Source organism: Xiphophorus maculatus, chromosome 10 (assembly GCF_002775205.1).
Source record: "Xiphophorus maculatus strain JP 163 A chromosome 10, X_maculatus-5.0-male, whole genome shotgun sequence".
NCBI lineage: Eukaryota > Metazoa > Chordata > Actinopteri > Cyprinodontiformes > Poeciliidae > Xiphophorus > Xiphophorus maculatus.
This window is the reverse complement of record NC_036452.1, coordinates 9,609,859-9,627,034: the sequence shown is the minus strand read 5'-3', so window position 1 is coordinate 9,627,034 and position 17,176 is coordinate 9,609,859. Positions and strand designations below refer to the sequence as shown.

The following is a 17,176-nucleotide window of genomic DNA, read 5'->3' as shown; positions in this document are numbered from 1 at the left end:
GAGGAAAGACATGAATTCCTGCTTTCAGACTGAAAATGTGTGCTTTTGGATTATGGCAGAAAAATTCCCCCATAGAAATGCTAATAATGCTAATTTGAGTAAGTATATACTATCTAGCTGCTATACTCTCATTCTTGTAAAGCTTTGACCTGCTTTTAAGCTGAAATTTAAAGAGCAAAGACGCTATTGTATTCTGGTCTGGAATATCTTTTGAATTAAAATAATGAAACAAAAGCAAAATAAAACCCCCACAGACAAGCAGAAGATACTCTTTCAAACTTGTGTTTTTATTTGATAATACTGAATATTCTGTCCTTTGCCTGGACTTACACAAAGCATCAAAAACATGCAAAGTCCTCTAATAAAACAATGTATACTTATTTCTCTACACTTCCGCTAAAAGGACTTGTTAACCGCACTCTCACGTTACTCCAGCGCAAGAGGTCCCTCTGTTTGAAGACAGCTAAAAACAATTGTGGACAATCACACAAAAATCATGACGGCTTTTATAATAACACTGAAAAGTACAAAGTAAATGGAAATAGAAAGAGTTTACTTTTAAATTATGCCTCTAATACTTCATCATACATATATTTTTTTAGTTATTGTAGGTTGAGGTGTATAAAACAGCACTGTAAACTTTGATTAGGTTGCTTTCTAGGACAGCGATAAAGCTTTTATTTAATAATAACTTGAAAGAGAAGTCAGAGCTAACATTAGGCATGTAGAGAATACCATTAAACCGCTGTTTGCATTTACAATCAACAGATAATACAAAGACACTGAAATATCATCTTGCGAGCTCGTCTCAATCCCTCTTTCACACATTCAATCTCCCCCAAGTTGCCCGATACCCAGAACTTTCACACGTCTACGGTTTTATTGTAATATTTTATTTTGTGTTATGACAAACATAGCGAAGATTTGCGTGTGTTCTTTCATCACCAGACAAAATCTTTCATCTGGTGCAGACACAATCTGCGCCAGAGGCGGATTTGGCAGTCTGGGCAAATGACAAATGTCACATCCGCGTGCTCAGGCTCTTGTCTTTACTGAAATTCATCCTCAAAAAGTGCAAATCTAGTTCTAACGCAGTAAATAATAATTATCAAGTAACACCAAAAGTATATGCATAGGTACTGTACAGCTACATAAAGATGAAAAAGAAAGAAGGGGACACAGTATTTAAGATTCGACTGCAGAGTAGTGAAGAGGAGTTGGCTTTAATTTAGATGAGTAATCTTCATCTACGCGCTCTATTTAAGGAAAGCAGGTTGCGGGCGTCTAACGTCACCAGTACTTATGGGGAGAAAATGAGAGAAGTGTAAATAAGAGATATTTAAGTCTTAAAAAAAGAAAGGCAACTTGAAATTTGCTTTGGAATAAAATAGAGAATGAGGTAATAAAAGTTGAAGCAAGATGGAGAGTAAATGATGGGCTGAGGGAGCAGAGAATGATTGACTGCCGCTCTGATGTCGAGTGTTTTTGGACAGGGAGAGCTCTGTCTCAGCAAGAGTTTATTACCTCCTAACGCCAGCCTCAGGAGGAAGTTGCACCGACACTCCACCAGTCTACAGTTGTGTTCAAATTGTCCACTCTGTCATTACTGAGTCCACTATTAGTAATTCGCCCATTTTGTAAAGTAGAATACAGGGAGGTCTGTATAAACCGCCTACGGTTTATGCTAACCGTTAGCATTAGCAAATGTTAACTGTAAATGGATGTTTTAGAATCAGAAACTGATTTCTAGGACCACTGTTGTGTTTTCACTTAAGGTCTTAAAAGACGAATCAAAGCTAATGCTAAGAAGTTACCTTATAGCTGAGTGGTGACCACTAATGTCAGCCTGCTAACTGCTAACAACAGTGTCAGTTATCTATGGGCTGACATGAATAGAACAGGAAATTACTTCAATTATTTTGCTTTCAAGAAAAGTAATCAACTTTTAATAACAAACAGATTGAGTGAAGGCTAATATTAAACATCTGGCCATTAAGTTAACTGAGCCTGACTGCTAGTATCAGTATGCTAGTATGCTAACTGTGCATGAAGTGTGTAAAACAGCGTCGCACTGCTAACGTCAATGCTAATTGTCTGATTTTCCGATTCTATCACCTCAAATTTGGGCCTCTATCTTGCAGGTGATTATTTATGAAATAAATAACTGTAAATACGAATTAGTTTAAAATGAACTTTACATAACGAGTGAGTGAACATTTCCAACACAGCCAAAGTCTCATGATGTCATGTTTTGTTTAATAAAAAAATGCTGCATCCGACGACAACTTTTGAGCCACTTCTGAGTTGTTTAATCATGGGAAACTTTAGCATGAAAAGTGGTCACATCGACAAGAGGCTAAAAGTTATTTTCAGAACAGCAGCTAATTTCTATCACGATAGCTTTACATTTTTAAATAGCCTATTTTTTTATTTATTTCAATTGCCTTGTTTCCGTTTCTCTCTGTCAGGTTACAGACTTAAGGGTCCTCTGCGTCCAGAAACTCCTTCTTGGGTGGGGCAACGCCACGGTACCAAGAGCAGGAGCCATCTGCCCTCTTGACGCAGGCATAGTGGTTGGCCTGGCGTCCATGCACCTGCTTCTCGATCATCAGGTCCGTCCACAGACACTCCTCAGGGGCTGAGATCTCACAGGGCAGAGAGGGACAGCGCACAATCTGCAGAAAAAACACAAGACAAAGTCCCTGTGAACTCTGTGCTAACATGAAACTGAATAATATTAGCAGGAAATTAAAGATATTGGTGATTATTTTTGTTATAAATGTTAAAAATGCTGTGAAGAGATTACTGCCAATTAGTTTATAAAAGTTCTTTGTCTTAAGATGACAAAAATAACAGAATGAAGTGTGATTTTAAACAGAAATGTGCATTTCAGTGCATGGAGTAAAACTTTGGATCAGTTTAGATGAGGAAAAAATGCTCCACTATAAATCAATTCAAAACACTTTAGGTCATACACTTCTGGAAAATTATATGTTGTTTGCAACTTATATTGTTCATTTAATGTCTACCGCTATGGAAATTTGTTTTGCAATTACTCAGAGCCACGTTTATATAATATTTGTAGTGAATAAATCGATAATTATTTTACATTATTGTAAGCTTGTCACCATTTTCTGTGAGCTCTAGCATCTCATCTACTAAAAAATAGAGAAGGTTTTGAGCAGTTTGAATCTCCAAACACTACATGCTATGACAACTGTAATGAGGGATGGCATTTTTAGAGAATGATATAAGCAGTAAAGTCTGGAAATAATGTTTTTCTTAACCTTATTCTTATTCTCCACCCAAATAGTCAAATCAAATACTCTTCAAGGCTTTTGCAGACTTGTTAGAAACTTTACTAAACCACTTAATAAGATGCTGTTATCCCTGTTGCTTGTACATCACTTCCTAACCCAGTTTTTCCTTCCACTTAAATTAAATTAAGATGTTTGGATACGACACTGTGCAAACAGCCAGCTTACTTAATAATGAACTTTATAGCTGCTTACCCTCCCTGTTGAAGCTGTTGATGACTGTCTACTGAACAACTATCAAAGTCAGCAGTCTTCCTTATTATTATGATAACGTAGAATTTTTGTGTTAAAAATATCCTTTTTGCTTGGTCTTATGTAATATTCTAAGAAATGCAATTGAGGGTTTTTATTCATAATCATCAGAACTAAGAGAAAAAAACACTTGAATCATGTCACTGAATTGAAAAGTTGCAGCTTTTGATGGATGTCGAGAACTCCTTAAACAACAATATGTTGTTTTTGCCTAATTTATTAAGATAAAATTAAAAACCAACCACCAAAAGTAACTAACTTTAAAATCCAGTTTGTTGTTGTGATGTCTTGTTTTCACCCAGCCTGCTCGTGTCTGGATTTTCTCTGCAGGAAGCGAATATCTGCTGCCTGTTTTGCTGTTTTGTTTAGTCATGCTGGGAGTTAACCAGACACAGATGGCCCTATGCTGCCTTACCTTGCAGTCACAGCCCATCTGGTAGCGCTGGCTGAGGCTCTTTTTCTGGGTGGCGCTCAAGGAGTCCCAGAGCATGATGTAATCGCACAGGGTCACGTGCATGCGTCCGCCCGCCTCAGCCTTGCCTGGAAAAGAGCGAGTTGTGGCGTGGCGCGTCAAAACAGCACATGTGAGAGAACATTTCAGACGAAACAAGATTAGGCGAAAAACAACAAGCCCTGGATGTTCTCACAGGCTGAACAACAGATAACAGATTCGTTGGTACACCAGATAAAAAGCTGTTGCTTTCCAGACTGGAGCCCGCAGGCATCCACACTTAACGACTGCGCCAGCGTCTGTGCAACCCACACAAGTGGCACTAGACAAAACAAGATATGTGGAGCAAAGTTGGCAGATTTCCTGAGATGTGTGTCCCTTCGTCTTCATCACTGTCTGTCTGTCTGTAAAACACCTCTCAGCATGTTGGAGTCTTCATGTGACTCACAATTCATCGCAAATCTTCCAACTTTTGACCCTTCCACCTAAAAAGAAGATGAATAATTTTCCAAAGATGCCCCACTCAGCAGAAAACTGACTGTTTTTTGCCACTGTTTGAGGCTGCGAAAGGAAACGCTGGCTTCAGCAGTTCCTCCTCTTACAACTCCGTGTAATTAGAGGGGGCGAATGATTGCGGGTGCATCTCTGTCTGAGATGGGGAAACCAGAGCATGAATGACTTCATGATCTGCTGAGTCTCCTCTGCTTCGTCTGCCGCCTCATTCAGATGCTCCTGTTCGTTGAATTCACAACATCAACCTCTCTCAACATGAAAACATTACAGTGTGGTGAAAAAGTGTTCGCTCTCCTGAAGCTTTCTCACATTTTGTCATGTTGCAGCAGCAAACTTCTGTGTATTTTTAGGAATTGGCTGAACACATAGCTGTGCATAAGTGGGAAAGGAAGCAAAAGAGACATGTTTTTTGTTGTTGTTTTGAAATAAAACTCTGAAAAGTCCAGTCATCCAACCAGACTCAACACTTTGTAGCACAATCTTTCTCGGCAATTCTCGCTGCAACATTACAAAAACATAAAATCCTACCAAGTATTTTTGGTCTTGTAGTTTCTACAAGCTCAAAATAAGACAAAACTAACTTATAAGTCAGCAAGATATAGGAGCTTGTTTTAAGTTAGTAATTTCTTTATATTGATGAAAAAGTTCAAGCTGTAAGTGAAATAACATGCCAGTGGAATAAGACCCGTTTACCATATTATAACTGTAAATGTTTGAGCTGCAGATTGTCTACTTTTTAAAAAGGTTTATTATTATAAATGTTGCTTTCGCAGCTCTATCCATTTGATACAGAATATTTTGTCTGTCTTTCCATGTTTAGACAGTCTAAATATCCTCCCCACTAATCCTAATATTTTGTCTCTTTAACAGTTCTCTTAGCTACATTTAGTCTTTCTGAATACTTTCAGAAAGAGCTCTTATAGCAACTTTAGATCACATATGTCAAACTCGAGGCCCAGGGGCCAAATCCTGCCCGCTACAGTTCTGTATGTGGCCCTCTAGACTATAAAGGGCCACTTACATATAATCTTCAAGGTAAACAGTTGTGTTAAATTTGTCATGAATCAAATTAACGCAGATTTTTGATGCACGCTGGCAAATTAAATCAATGTGAAAATATTTTAATTTTAAGAAATACTTTTTGAATGCAGAGTTAATAATTTATTAATATTTTTTAGTTTTAGGTTTGCAGCTGTGTCATGCTCTTTCCATTTTCATGTGATGGATTAAACATCACTCCATGTTCACACAGCTTTATTGTTCCTTGGTCCTCATGATGATCTTTGTTTCTGACTCTACAGAATATTCAAGAGTCCCTGATCCTTTGCATTTAGTTTCAGCCTGAACTTATTTTAAAATAGGGACACTCTCATCTCACTCTAAGGTGCTCAATATCGCCAAGTCTAAAAAGTTAAATTATTTCTATAAAACAGCAGCTATGAATAAAAAATGTAAGAGTGGGTCAAATATTAAGCCCTGCGGAGCTCCGTTTTTTCTTGAGTGATGCATTTCTCGTTAAAGCTACGCTGTGTGTTAACATAGAAATGATAATTACACCCGTTTGCAGTTTTTGAGCTGTTGAGAAATGCACTGTGGAGTAAACAGCTACTCAACCGTTCCCGGAGACTCGAAGTGTCTTACAGCAGACGAGGGCTCACTGGTCTCCACAGAGTTTAGACAGAAACGTATCATTATCCATAATGACATAAAGAGTTTCCTCCCCCAACATGCCCACTAGTCTTTATCTACCCTGTGTTTGTCTGCCTGGTTTAGCACACCTGCATGTCCAAATGTCATCTTTTTTAAAAAATTCCCGTTGCTTTCCAGCCTCTCCTCACTGTCTCCACAAAGTTTCCTAACTTTTGTTTATTACACTGAAGCTGCTGCAATCAAGACAAAGAAATGTTCAAATTAATTTCTACATATAGCTCAGTTTCTGGGTGTTTCTGTGAATTTGCTTTCTGCTTCATTAACACAATAGTTGTGCAACATTATTTAGTATAAATACCTGCGATTAGGTACTCCTTCTTCCCAGCTGCATCCAGGGTGACGCCACACACAGCAGAAACAGGTGCAGTGAAAACCGCCTCAATGTCCTGGTTGGGTCCTTTAAACATCTGAAATATCAACAAGAATATTTAAGAGTAAAACACTAAAACCTTTTCTAACATGTTGGGCATCTGTAGATTCATTTAAACCTTGATTTGTTTGACGTCATATTGGATCCTCTTGATGGGGTTCCCATAGATGTCATTCCCAGAATCGACTTCTCTTTCGCCCACCACTTTTGCACGGATCACTGGAAAACAGAGTCAGATGAAGATTTAACTCAGAAGCATAGATGTGTCTGCACAAGTATGGAATAGGATTTCAAGATTTCTATGTCTGGATAAACGTGGGAAGAGATAAGTGTAGGAAAAACATTTGTATTTCCACCTATTCGATTGTCTAAAAGTGGTGACATTTCCTCCATCCCTCCACATTCATGTCCTTTCTTATCTCATATCGTTTCTTATTTGTGTCACAGAATCCAGCCTTGAGGAAGTCCAGGTGTTTATTTGTTCAGATTTCAACTTGCCAACCCCGGTCCACCAAATAAGAGCTGAGCACAAAGTAAGAAGTGACCTTTTATTCAGAAAAGGTCAAATAAAAACCAGAAATGTTAGAATTTGGGAGTAAAAACATAAGGTGTAGGTATTTCTTCTTGATTTGTCTACCTTGAGATAAATAGTCAACAGTGTTTGTTTATTAAAAATAAAAATGTTCAAACTACTTGAAAATAGATAAACTAAAATCAAAATTAAAGATAGTAACTGGCAGATTTTATGCTTGACCAGCTGCGAGGGCTAATCATGTCATCAAAAGCTGAATTAAAGAAATCGAAATAAAATAAGTTACATATCTTCACCAGTGATTTTACAAAATAAGAAAAGAAGCTAAAAGATTACATCGGCCAGAAAATACCTGACTGGTGCAGCTCTAGCAAAAAAAAAAAGGAAAAGTAATTTTGTAAAGCAGATATTGAAAGAGTATTGATATTGTGCTTATGGAAGAATGATTGCAGCGCAGCTAAGTGTTACATGAAGCTAGAAAATAACCAGCTTAAAACTTTCATCCATTGATTGGTTTGAAATATTTGAGCAAATAATTGTACAGAAACTAAATGATTTCTAGCAATAATATTCAGGGAAAAGTTGAAGCAGCATCACCTTTTCGTCTCATAGAGATAAGATGTATTTTTATGGCATTAATTTTGGAGAATGTTAGCGTTAATCCTGCCCACAGTTCAATCTTTTATTGGTATAATTTCTTGTGAAGCTTCCATCAAATAAAGAACTTAACTCATCTGTTGGCTTTTCACCTGTAAAGCCAAAATAACCCAAACTACAAACTCTGCAGCTATTGCTGTTGTGGCTTAACAGAACCAGATAGCATCAAATGAAGGACACCTCCGCTAGCAGCCTGCATGCATCAGCTAAGGTTACAATCTGGGCTGCAAAATGTCTTACATTAAAGATGGACCTTGGTAACTGAGATGCCTAATGAGCCAACATGTCTCCAATTCATTTATAGTCCAATAAGAAACTTTTTCAACATGAATAATTTTACACTGGAGTGTAAAATCGGAGTCGAACAGAACTCTAATATTCAGTTTCCAAATATAAAATATGCATGAGAAGCTGCGTATTTTTAAACCTGAAGAAATTTAAGCCCTTGAAAGAGTTTCTTTGAAAAACAAATACAAAGTTACATATTTGCTGTGTATTAGATTGAAAAAAAATCTCAAATAAACATAAAAATTCTTAGAAACAAGCATTCACACTCTAACGTGTTCTACTTATAAACCACCATGTTTATAAGTGCAGCTAATTATGGACGCAGTGCAGCCAACGCATCCTCCTCTAAATTACCACCCAAACCTCTGATTCTCAATTCAGGCTAATAACAGAGCCTAAGCACACTCAAACCACAACAACACCCGCTTACAGCAAAACAGGAGCAGGAACCAACGACAGGAACAGATTTGGGGATTAAAAATTTGGACTCACAGGCCGCAGCTCGGAGAATGACTCGGCCATGAGTGTGTGTGTGTATTTTGTGTGTTTTAATGGCTTGACTGACTTCAAGCTTCAGCTATGCTAGGAGCATTTATTTCAGAATGGAAAATATGAGCAATAAGAGTGTGGGTGTACGTGTGTTTGGTGGGGGTGGCTACAATGAGCATGAACAGAGGACGTGCACAGAGATAAAGACACACACTGCTGTTCTCACCCCCCTTTGGCTCAGTTTACTCTATATTCTTGGCGAGCCCTTTGTATTCTGCCGTTAAAGGTGACCTTTTATGCTTCCTTGAACACGTTATGGGCTATACAAAACATGTTTGCTACATTTCTACAAAAATATTCTAAGATAATGAGATTTCAGTCTGGTCAGTTCAGCCTAATTTGATCTCCTTTCACATTGAGCTGTTTTAGGGCCTCGTGTCACTTTAAATCCAAATATGCTGCTGATGGCCGCGCCCCCCCTGCTCAACGTTTACTCTCACACAGGAAAATGGCTGGAAACAAATGCACAATTAAACAAACAAACATCTTTGAAAAGCAGAACTGGAGCCTACTTCACATCCAACAAGAATGCAGCAAGTGGTTTCTTGATGGTACATCAACATGTCTTTTCCAGCAGCCATTGTACAGCGCATACAGCGGTAAAACCAGCTGACCAAACGTGCTGGAGCTCTGGCTGGGTTGCTAGTGCCTGTTGATTGTGACTCAATCAGGAGATTTTTGAAACTGCTCATTATTCAGCACCAAAAAGAATGAACTTATTACCAAAACACTCAAGGGTGGGTGTCTTTTTAAGTACTTGGTCTGTTTGGAGAAGCACTAGAGACCTAAATGGAAGTATTAAAAATGTGCAAAATGTGAATTTTACATAATAGATCCCCCTTAAACACCTCTCTGGGTCTCCTTTCTTTGTTTTTTCATACCAGTTTGTATTCATTGCAACGTCATTGCAATTCTAGCACACGCACATCCACTTTACACATATTCACCACCAAAAAACAAACAGGCTCACATTTTATCAATGTAACTCATCTACTCTGATGATCTTGATTCCATAAAGTCAATCAAGCAATTAAGATTTCGTCTTCAGATATTCTTTGTTTCCCTGGCAGCTTCTCCATGTGGTTTGCCCGACATGCTGCAACAGGACAGCAACATAAAGTGTTGACACAGGAAGCAAAACAATGTATAAATATTCTGCTTTAGAGGAATCAAAATACCCAGAAAAACTTGTACAATTTAGTTACATTTGAAGCTTGTGCAAATGTGCAGCAGCATCAGCTACAGTGGACAAATAAACACAGCCTACACTAATTAATCGCATCATAAACTAAAATAATTGCGATAATTTACATTCTGATGGTTAATATTTGTGGAGAGTGAATTTGTTTACAGAAATAATCCATTTTATTTATGTTTGTGTTTGTAAGAAGATTTTGTTTCTCATTTTATTCACTAATTTTGGTTGTTTAAAATATCTTCCAGTTCCAGTGTTGTGGATTTTTTTTTTTTACTAAATTAAAGTTTACCAGTCTTTGAGAGCATCATTATACCATTTCAATAACATCAGCTATCGCAATAATTATTGGGACGATACATATATCGAGAACTAATCAGATTATGTTTGTGTAAGATCTGGAGAAGCGAAGGATTACCAGTAAGGCGGACGAGTTTGGGCGCCGGTTGATCCTGAAATCGTCTGATCAGTGAGCGTCCTCCAGCAGCCTGGACCCCCCACCCCCTCCATAAACCACTAAGTGACCCACATTTCAGTTGTTCCCTGATCCAGCCAGCTGAGATGACTCCTAATGACTTATACACATGTATCATTTGGAATATGCAATGATTTCCTCTCAAACACACCCACACACCCACCACAGAGCCCCCCACTGATTGTTCAGCAAGTCTGTCAACTTGTTTTTTCGCCGTCCAGTGATCACCAAATCAGCAGAGCGCCTTCTTTGGTCTGATTTAATCAGCTTCAGATGTAAGTGGGTCTTCTACTTCACTTGAACATTAAATAAAAATCCGACTTGCTCTCAGATTGTCGTGCAACATCTGTGTTAAAGCTCTGGATTTATCTTTCTGAACACAAACAGAACTTTATGGAAGGTGTGCGCCCAGTTACATCTGGTTTAAATGACCACAGAGTTTAAGGAAAGAAAATCCTGCTGACAGAAGGAGTAGGCTCTTATCGTATCATTTATAATTTATAAACAAGAATTCTGATTTATTATTGTTACAGTAAATTTAAATTATTTTAAAAACTGACTAAAATGTTAATTTTACTATATTCTGTCCTGTGTTTTTCCACAATAGCATCTAAAAATATTTGTAAATTTAAAAATATGATGATAAATGAAGTATCTATGTGCAGATTAGTGAAATAAATCACACTTTTTTTTTAAGTGTAATGTATCCTGAAGAAGCTTATTTCAAATAGAAATGTTGTTTTTCAAAAGCAGCATTTATGTTTGTGGTGCCATTGGTTGCCTAAAGTTAATAATTAACTGTTTTTTCTACCATTATTTTCATTTCAAAATATCGTCATAAAATCTTAAGTCCATATCGCCCATCCCTAACTGATAGTCAAACACGGTGGAGGTGGTGTGATGCTTTGCGTCTTCAGAAATTGGGTAACTTTCTGTAATGCATTAAAACATCAATTCTGCTGTCAAGCATAAAATAAAGAAGGAAAATGTCCAGCCATCTTCTTACGACATTTATGTCAAGAACAAAATAAGAGTTCAAAAATAAACAATTTTCAAAATGAAAGTTTCGGAGTGGCCTAGTCAAAGTCTGAATTAAATCTTATCAAGGCCCTGTGGCATGTGGCCTGAAACAGTAAAATCCTCTAATGTGGCTAAATTCTTACAAGAAAAGAGGGCTGAAATTTCTCCACGGTGACCAAAAACATTATTTGAAATTCTTTAAAACAGTTTTCACCATCAAGGGTTTTTAGGTTTAGGGTAATTTTTATTTTTAATCAAATCATTTAAAACTTTTATGTTAGATTAACTCTTTCATGTTGTATTTTTACAGGACTTGATGTCTCTCTGAAATTATAAATTTGTTTAATCATTTGAAGCCTTTAGAAATACTTCTTGAGACAAATAGTTCATCGATGAGATTTGTAGCAAATTTTGGTTATTTATCCCCATATTTGATCAAAACACTCAAGTCAAGTCAAAGTTTATTTATAAGGCACATTTACAACAGCCTCAGCTGACCAAACTGCTTCACAACAAACACAACATCACAAGTAGATACATAATAAAATAGAAAAATTAAATTAAGTCTAATAAAAATAATAAGTTAATTATAAAAATGGGAAACTAACAAATAAATAAAATAAAAACCAAAACAATACCAAAATTCAGCTGCAAACTATCAAGAGACATAAACTGGAACTAATTTGATAATTTTCTGAATTTGAGTTGGTTGAAGAAGTCAGCATTTCATTTTTTGTTTCCTCTTAGTGAATAAAACAACATACATGGAGGGTGGATAAAAATGTTAAGCTGAAAATACTGTTTGTTTGCTACTTCTGCTTCTGTGCAGACAGTTTGGTGACTCTGGCCTTCCAGACAATAAACCAGTCTGACTGGGCAGGGCAGTGGGGGGGAAGTCCCCCTCTGTGGCCAAGTGATTTATTTAAAAAGAGGATGTTTGCACTGCTAGTTGTGGAGTGGACGCATGACACGGCAGGACTCTTGATGACTTGCGGTCTGACCTGGAGCATCACTTTGGATGAAAACTGAAGAGGTTACACGCACACACTGAGTCAAACAGCTAAAGCCAGGCCTCGGTTTACTAAAACAAACCTCCACTGTTGTATTTATGCAAATTTCTCCATGATTTTTCCTATTTGAAGTCATCTAAACACCATTCAACCGCATCCCTGCCCTCCTCCATGCCACTGCTGTGCTTTCTGTGGGTGCTTCTGATGGCACGTTGCCGCTTTACCCTCTAAGCTGACGAAAAATTATGCGCCACCAATGAAACTGGGAATTTCTGTGGTTTGGTGGTCTGCATGACCATTAAAAATGTTTTTCTGACTCATACGCAGTTAGAAAAAAAAAACAACACAAGCACACCTATGCACCTCTGCTGCTAGACATCCTGTCTCTGGAGCTGACACCCGGCCGGCGAGAGATTGAGTCACACCTGAAAATAGAGCCTCCGTTTTGTGAAGCACACATACTTCTTGTGTGATTTGAGTTAAAAAGCAGAAAAGCTGAAGCCACAGCAATCCAGTTTTCCAACTTTCTTCAGGATACCATGCATATTTCAACTTCCACTGCCATTTTTTTATTGCCCGTTTTTCCCCCTCCCAGCACTGACAGCCAGATGTCCTACATAGCCAGTGAGTGGGAGCATGGCATGGACACACAGGCCTTCAGTTGTGTTTGGTTTCTGAAAGCCTGCACACGGGTGTGTTGTCCCCATGCAGCACCGGAGCAAAAACATAAGTTGGGAAAACCCCAGAAACATTCCTGCAATTCCTCCCCAGCACCACCCAGAAAAATGCACAGAAGTGGCATTTTAGATATTTTTTTTTTCTAATTGAGAAAAGGTTGTGGTGTTGCATATTCTGCGGTTGAATTTTACCCAGCATTCATACTCTCTCCGTCCCCTTGTCCCCTTCTGACAAGGGGTGCCACGTTGCACCGCAAAACCCAGGCTTCATCCTGGAGCTTTAGAGCTGAGCGCAGTGATGGGGCTGGATTTTCTCCTGTTATATCAGACTAAGATAGTGCACGTAAGGGTAGAAGGGAAAATAAAACCACAGGGGGAAATAATAACACCAACGGAGCAGTGACTGAGTGCAGATGCACTAAAGGCATAAATCTATTTTACTGGGAGCCACATGCTCCAAAGGATCCACTTTGAAAGATGGAAACTAAGTCTAAATGCTTAGAAGGAAAATTTAGAGGAATAAGAAAAGACTAAGGAATCATCCACAGTACTGCTAGTGAAGATCAGACTGCCATGAGAACATATACATCTGAAAGTGTGACTTTAGTATTTTCTGTAAAGGGGGACCTAATATGCATTTTACACATTTTGTTAGTTCCATTTGGGTCTCAACTGCTTCTTAAAACAGCTAAAGTCCTTAAAAAAAACACCCAGCTGCTTTTTGGACTTTAGTTAATGTCTTTGGTGTCTGGAAAACGAGCAGTTTCAAAAACCTTCTGAATGAAATGTCACAAATCAGCAGGCACAAGCCCAGCCCATTACCTAGTAACCCCAGGGAAGCCCAGTCCGTTACCTAGCAACCCCAGCTGAGCCACTGTGTGCAATGTACAATGGCTGCTGGAAAAGACAAGTGCTTTGTTGTTGACTTACCAACCAGAAACTACTTGCTACATTTTTGGGGTGTGAAGGAGGCTCTACTTCTGCTTTTCAAACATATATGGTTGCATAACAGCGCATCTGTTGCAGCCATTGCAAGTGTAAACATGGAAATGGTGGCGTTTCCAGCAGGAGTTTATTTGGATTTAAAGTAACAAGAGGCCCTAAAACAGCTCAATCTGAAAGGAGCTCGATATAAGCAGAACTGACCAGACTGAAATCTCATTATCCAAGAATAAGTTTGTGCAAAAAATTTAGCAAACATATTTTGTATAGCCTATAGATATATTCTAACCTGTTCAAGGAAGCATAATAGGTCACCTTTAGTCAATCTGCAAAGAAACATAATCTTTTCAAGGTTTTCGTGGACATAAGAAAGAAAATATCTGCACTATGTCATATAAATGCCTATATGTGCTTTTACCACCAAATTTCTCTGAGCTACTTCAGTCTTATGTTTTTTTCCCGGGTTGTGGCTTCTAAACTTTGGAACAACCTGCCCTCTGACATTAGACAGTAGGCGCTTCCACTTTTAATATTTATGTTTTCACTGCAGTTTAATACAGTTTGAGTTGCTGTTTTTCCTGATACTTTTACTCCACTTGTGTTCTTGTTGCTGCTTAATATCACTGAGTTTTTATTTTATTGTTTTATTCTTTTCTTTATGCTGTGATAGTTGGTGCAAACTGTGAAGCAATTTGGTCAACTGCTGTTAATTTAAATGGGCTGCACAAATAAATCGGACATAATACATTATATAATACATTTTAGATCTCAAACGTGTAACCACCTCTGACAAAATGATACACCAAAGGTGTCCTTGAACAACCTCGTGATTCGATTGTAGTATTCGATCTTTCACATCATGTTGGCAACATCTGCAAAAAAAAATCCTTAAAATGTTTGCATCTCTTCCCTATTTTCCCACAAATATGGAGAAAACGGGAGATTGTTGTTATTGAAGAAAACAACCAGACCTTGTTGGACATTCCTGCAGCTGCTTCATTGTTAGTTCAGCCTCTATGACCACTTTCCATTTTATCCTATTAATTTTTGATAGGGTTCGATTTTATATTTTCTGAAATTCCTCACGACTCTGGACCTTTTCCTTCCAATACTTTTTGTAAATGCTCATCACCTTCATCTTTACGTTGATTTTAATCCCTTGACGCCTCTCTGCAAACTATGGTTTTTGCTAAGAAATTAGCAAATGAGCTGAAGAAGAAAACAAAGAAAAAAAAGAAAGTTTTTTGGCAAAAAATACTCTTGAAGCTAGACTATAAAATCAGTTGGAAAGAAGGCAACTTTGTTTTTCATAAGCAATTTTCTCTGCAATGTGTTCTCTATGTTTTGTGTTTGGAGCACATTGATGTCATTGCTGATCCTCTACAGTAAATATTCAGTTCGATGACGTTGTGTTCAAAGAAAGACTGTTAATAACAAATCTGTAATTTGGGGAAAAGTTCATTTTCACAAGAACCCGGACTGAAAACTTCGAAGTGTAATCAACGATCAATCTGTTGAAATTAGGAGACTTGTCTGGGCAAATCGGACGCATTTCCATGACGCAAATGGTCCATTTCACCATATCTCAAAGTTAGTCAACTGGATTAAGATCTGGTGTCTGTGGAGGCCGATGGAGTACACTGGGCAGGGCAGCAAAACTGAACCCAAGGGCCCACATCCTCTTAAATCCGGCCGTGGCCTGGGATAGTTTTACATCTAGCAACCCCACTGACTTAGATTTCTGTATAAGTTAAAATTAATATAATCTTTTCTTGGAAATTTGTGTTTATTCCTTATTTAGAGATTACCTCATGCACATTTAAGCATATTTATAACCATTCTTTCTCCCAAAATATTGCTAAACTTTTGCTTTTCAGTTGGCAATTATTGGCTAAATTAAATCTGCGTAGGAATGCAAGTGTCGAGCTGGAATGTGGTGCAAACTGCCTGAGCCATGGCCTTGACTCTCACGGAGCAACACCCCCCCTCATCGTCAGGCTTTCCAGCGGTTTCCACCGGCCAAGGTCGCCCTTTCAAGCCGCCTCGGAGGCTCTGGAGCGCCGCAGCAGCTCCGGACAGCTGCCGGGCACCCTGGTGCAACACGTCAACAACAACAACACAACAACAACAGAGCTGCACTCACCTACATCGGCGTTGCAGAACGCCTGTTGCGGATGCACCGGAGCGCAGCTGCACGCTTCCGCGAGCTCCTCCGCGCGCCACAGCAGCAGCAGCAGCGCGAGCGCAGAAAGGATGCCGTTAACGGAAAACGGCATCTTGGTAAACACTGCAGCGGGGCTTCTTCTTCTTCTTCTTCTTCTTTTTCTTTTTCTTCAGCCTCTTCGTCTCCCTCTGCGCAGCTGCGTTGCGGAGTATTTCCAGAGGCAACACTTCCTCCCTCCGCTGGTTTCACCCGACACGCACGTCGTCAACAACAACAACAACAACCGGGCAGGACCTGCCGGTTCGGCTCCGTAATGACAGAGAGGCTACACGGTGAGACCAGAGACCCGTCCTCACACTGCTGTCAGCAAATGTCTGTCTGCCCGGAGTGTTTTGACTTCAGGGATCGAGGAGGTTCTATAAATCTGCGGCTCCTCCCCGCTCGCTACACGGACCACCGGCAGAGGGCGCTGTTTCCCACATGATGAGAAGAAAAGGTCCCTTTTTCCAACATAACTTGAATCTGACCTACAATATTAACCACTGAATGTGAACAGTTGGGTAGTAACTAGTTACACTTACTCGTATTTTTTTATTACGTTGTACTTACACACTACATTGTGTGTGAATTGGGAGACCGTTATTTTTTGTTTTTAAGCATATGCACTGACTGATGGCACTTTTTAAATTTCGTTGTTCTTGTGACAATGACAATAAAGAGATGTATCTACTTTTCACTTTTAGCTTGAGTAATTTTATTAAGTATCGCTACTCTTACTTGAGTAAAATGTCTGCGTTGTCTACCCATTCGCTGAATGAAGCAGTGAAGAACATTGTGAAAAGTTTGGTGAAAGTTTTATTCAAAAATTGACCAAACACCTGCAGTTTTTGTTACAGTTTCATAAGTTTTTATTGAAAGAAACTGATTTCTTTTGCTTTATTTTTGTTACTTGTATGAGTTATTGTTATTTTATCCTCAAAATACCAAAATTTTGCTCCGACTGATTATGTCATCTTTAAATATCAAATGATTGATAATTTGATTCATTACCAGT

The 17,176-nt window shown here is 38.5% G+C and overlaps 1 protein-coding gene across 1 annotated transcript; it reads right to left on the bottom strand.

The window, feature by feature from the left end:
- Positions 1–266: 266 nt before the first annotated feature.
- On the bottom strand, positions 267–16,559 carry timp2 (TIMP metallopeptidase inhibitor 2). The gene is made up of 5 exons (XM_005794618.2): positions 16,102–16,559; positions 6,732–6,832; positions 6,542–6,650; positions 3,985–4,109; positions 267–2,675 (listed from the first exon to the last, which is right to left on the bottom strand). The coding sequence occupies exons 1-5, from the start codon at positions 16,232–16,234 to the stop codon at positions 2,478–2,480; spliced, it is 666 nt and encodes a 221-aa protein (XP_005794675.1). The 5' UTR covers positions 16,235–16,559; the 3' UTR covers positions 267–2,477.
- Positions 16,560–17,176: the final 617 nt, after the last annotated feature.

Bases quoted from the DNA above. Each gene is read 5' to 3' on its own strand.
- timp2 (XM_005794618.2), bottom strand. From the start codon at position 16,234: ATGCCGTTTTCCGTTAACGGCATCCTTTCTGCGCTCGCGCTGCTGCTG. The intron at 6,651-6,731 runs GTTTAAATGAAT...TTGATATTTCAG, and splicing joins ATGACGTCAAACAAATCAAG to ATGTTTAAAGGACCCAACCA. The intron at 2,676-3,984 runs GTAAGGCAGCAT...TTTTTTCTGCAG, and splicing joins AGATGGGCTGTGACTGCAAG to ATTGTGCGCTGTCCCTCTCT.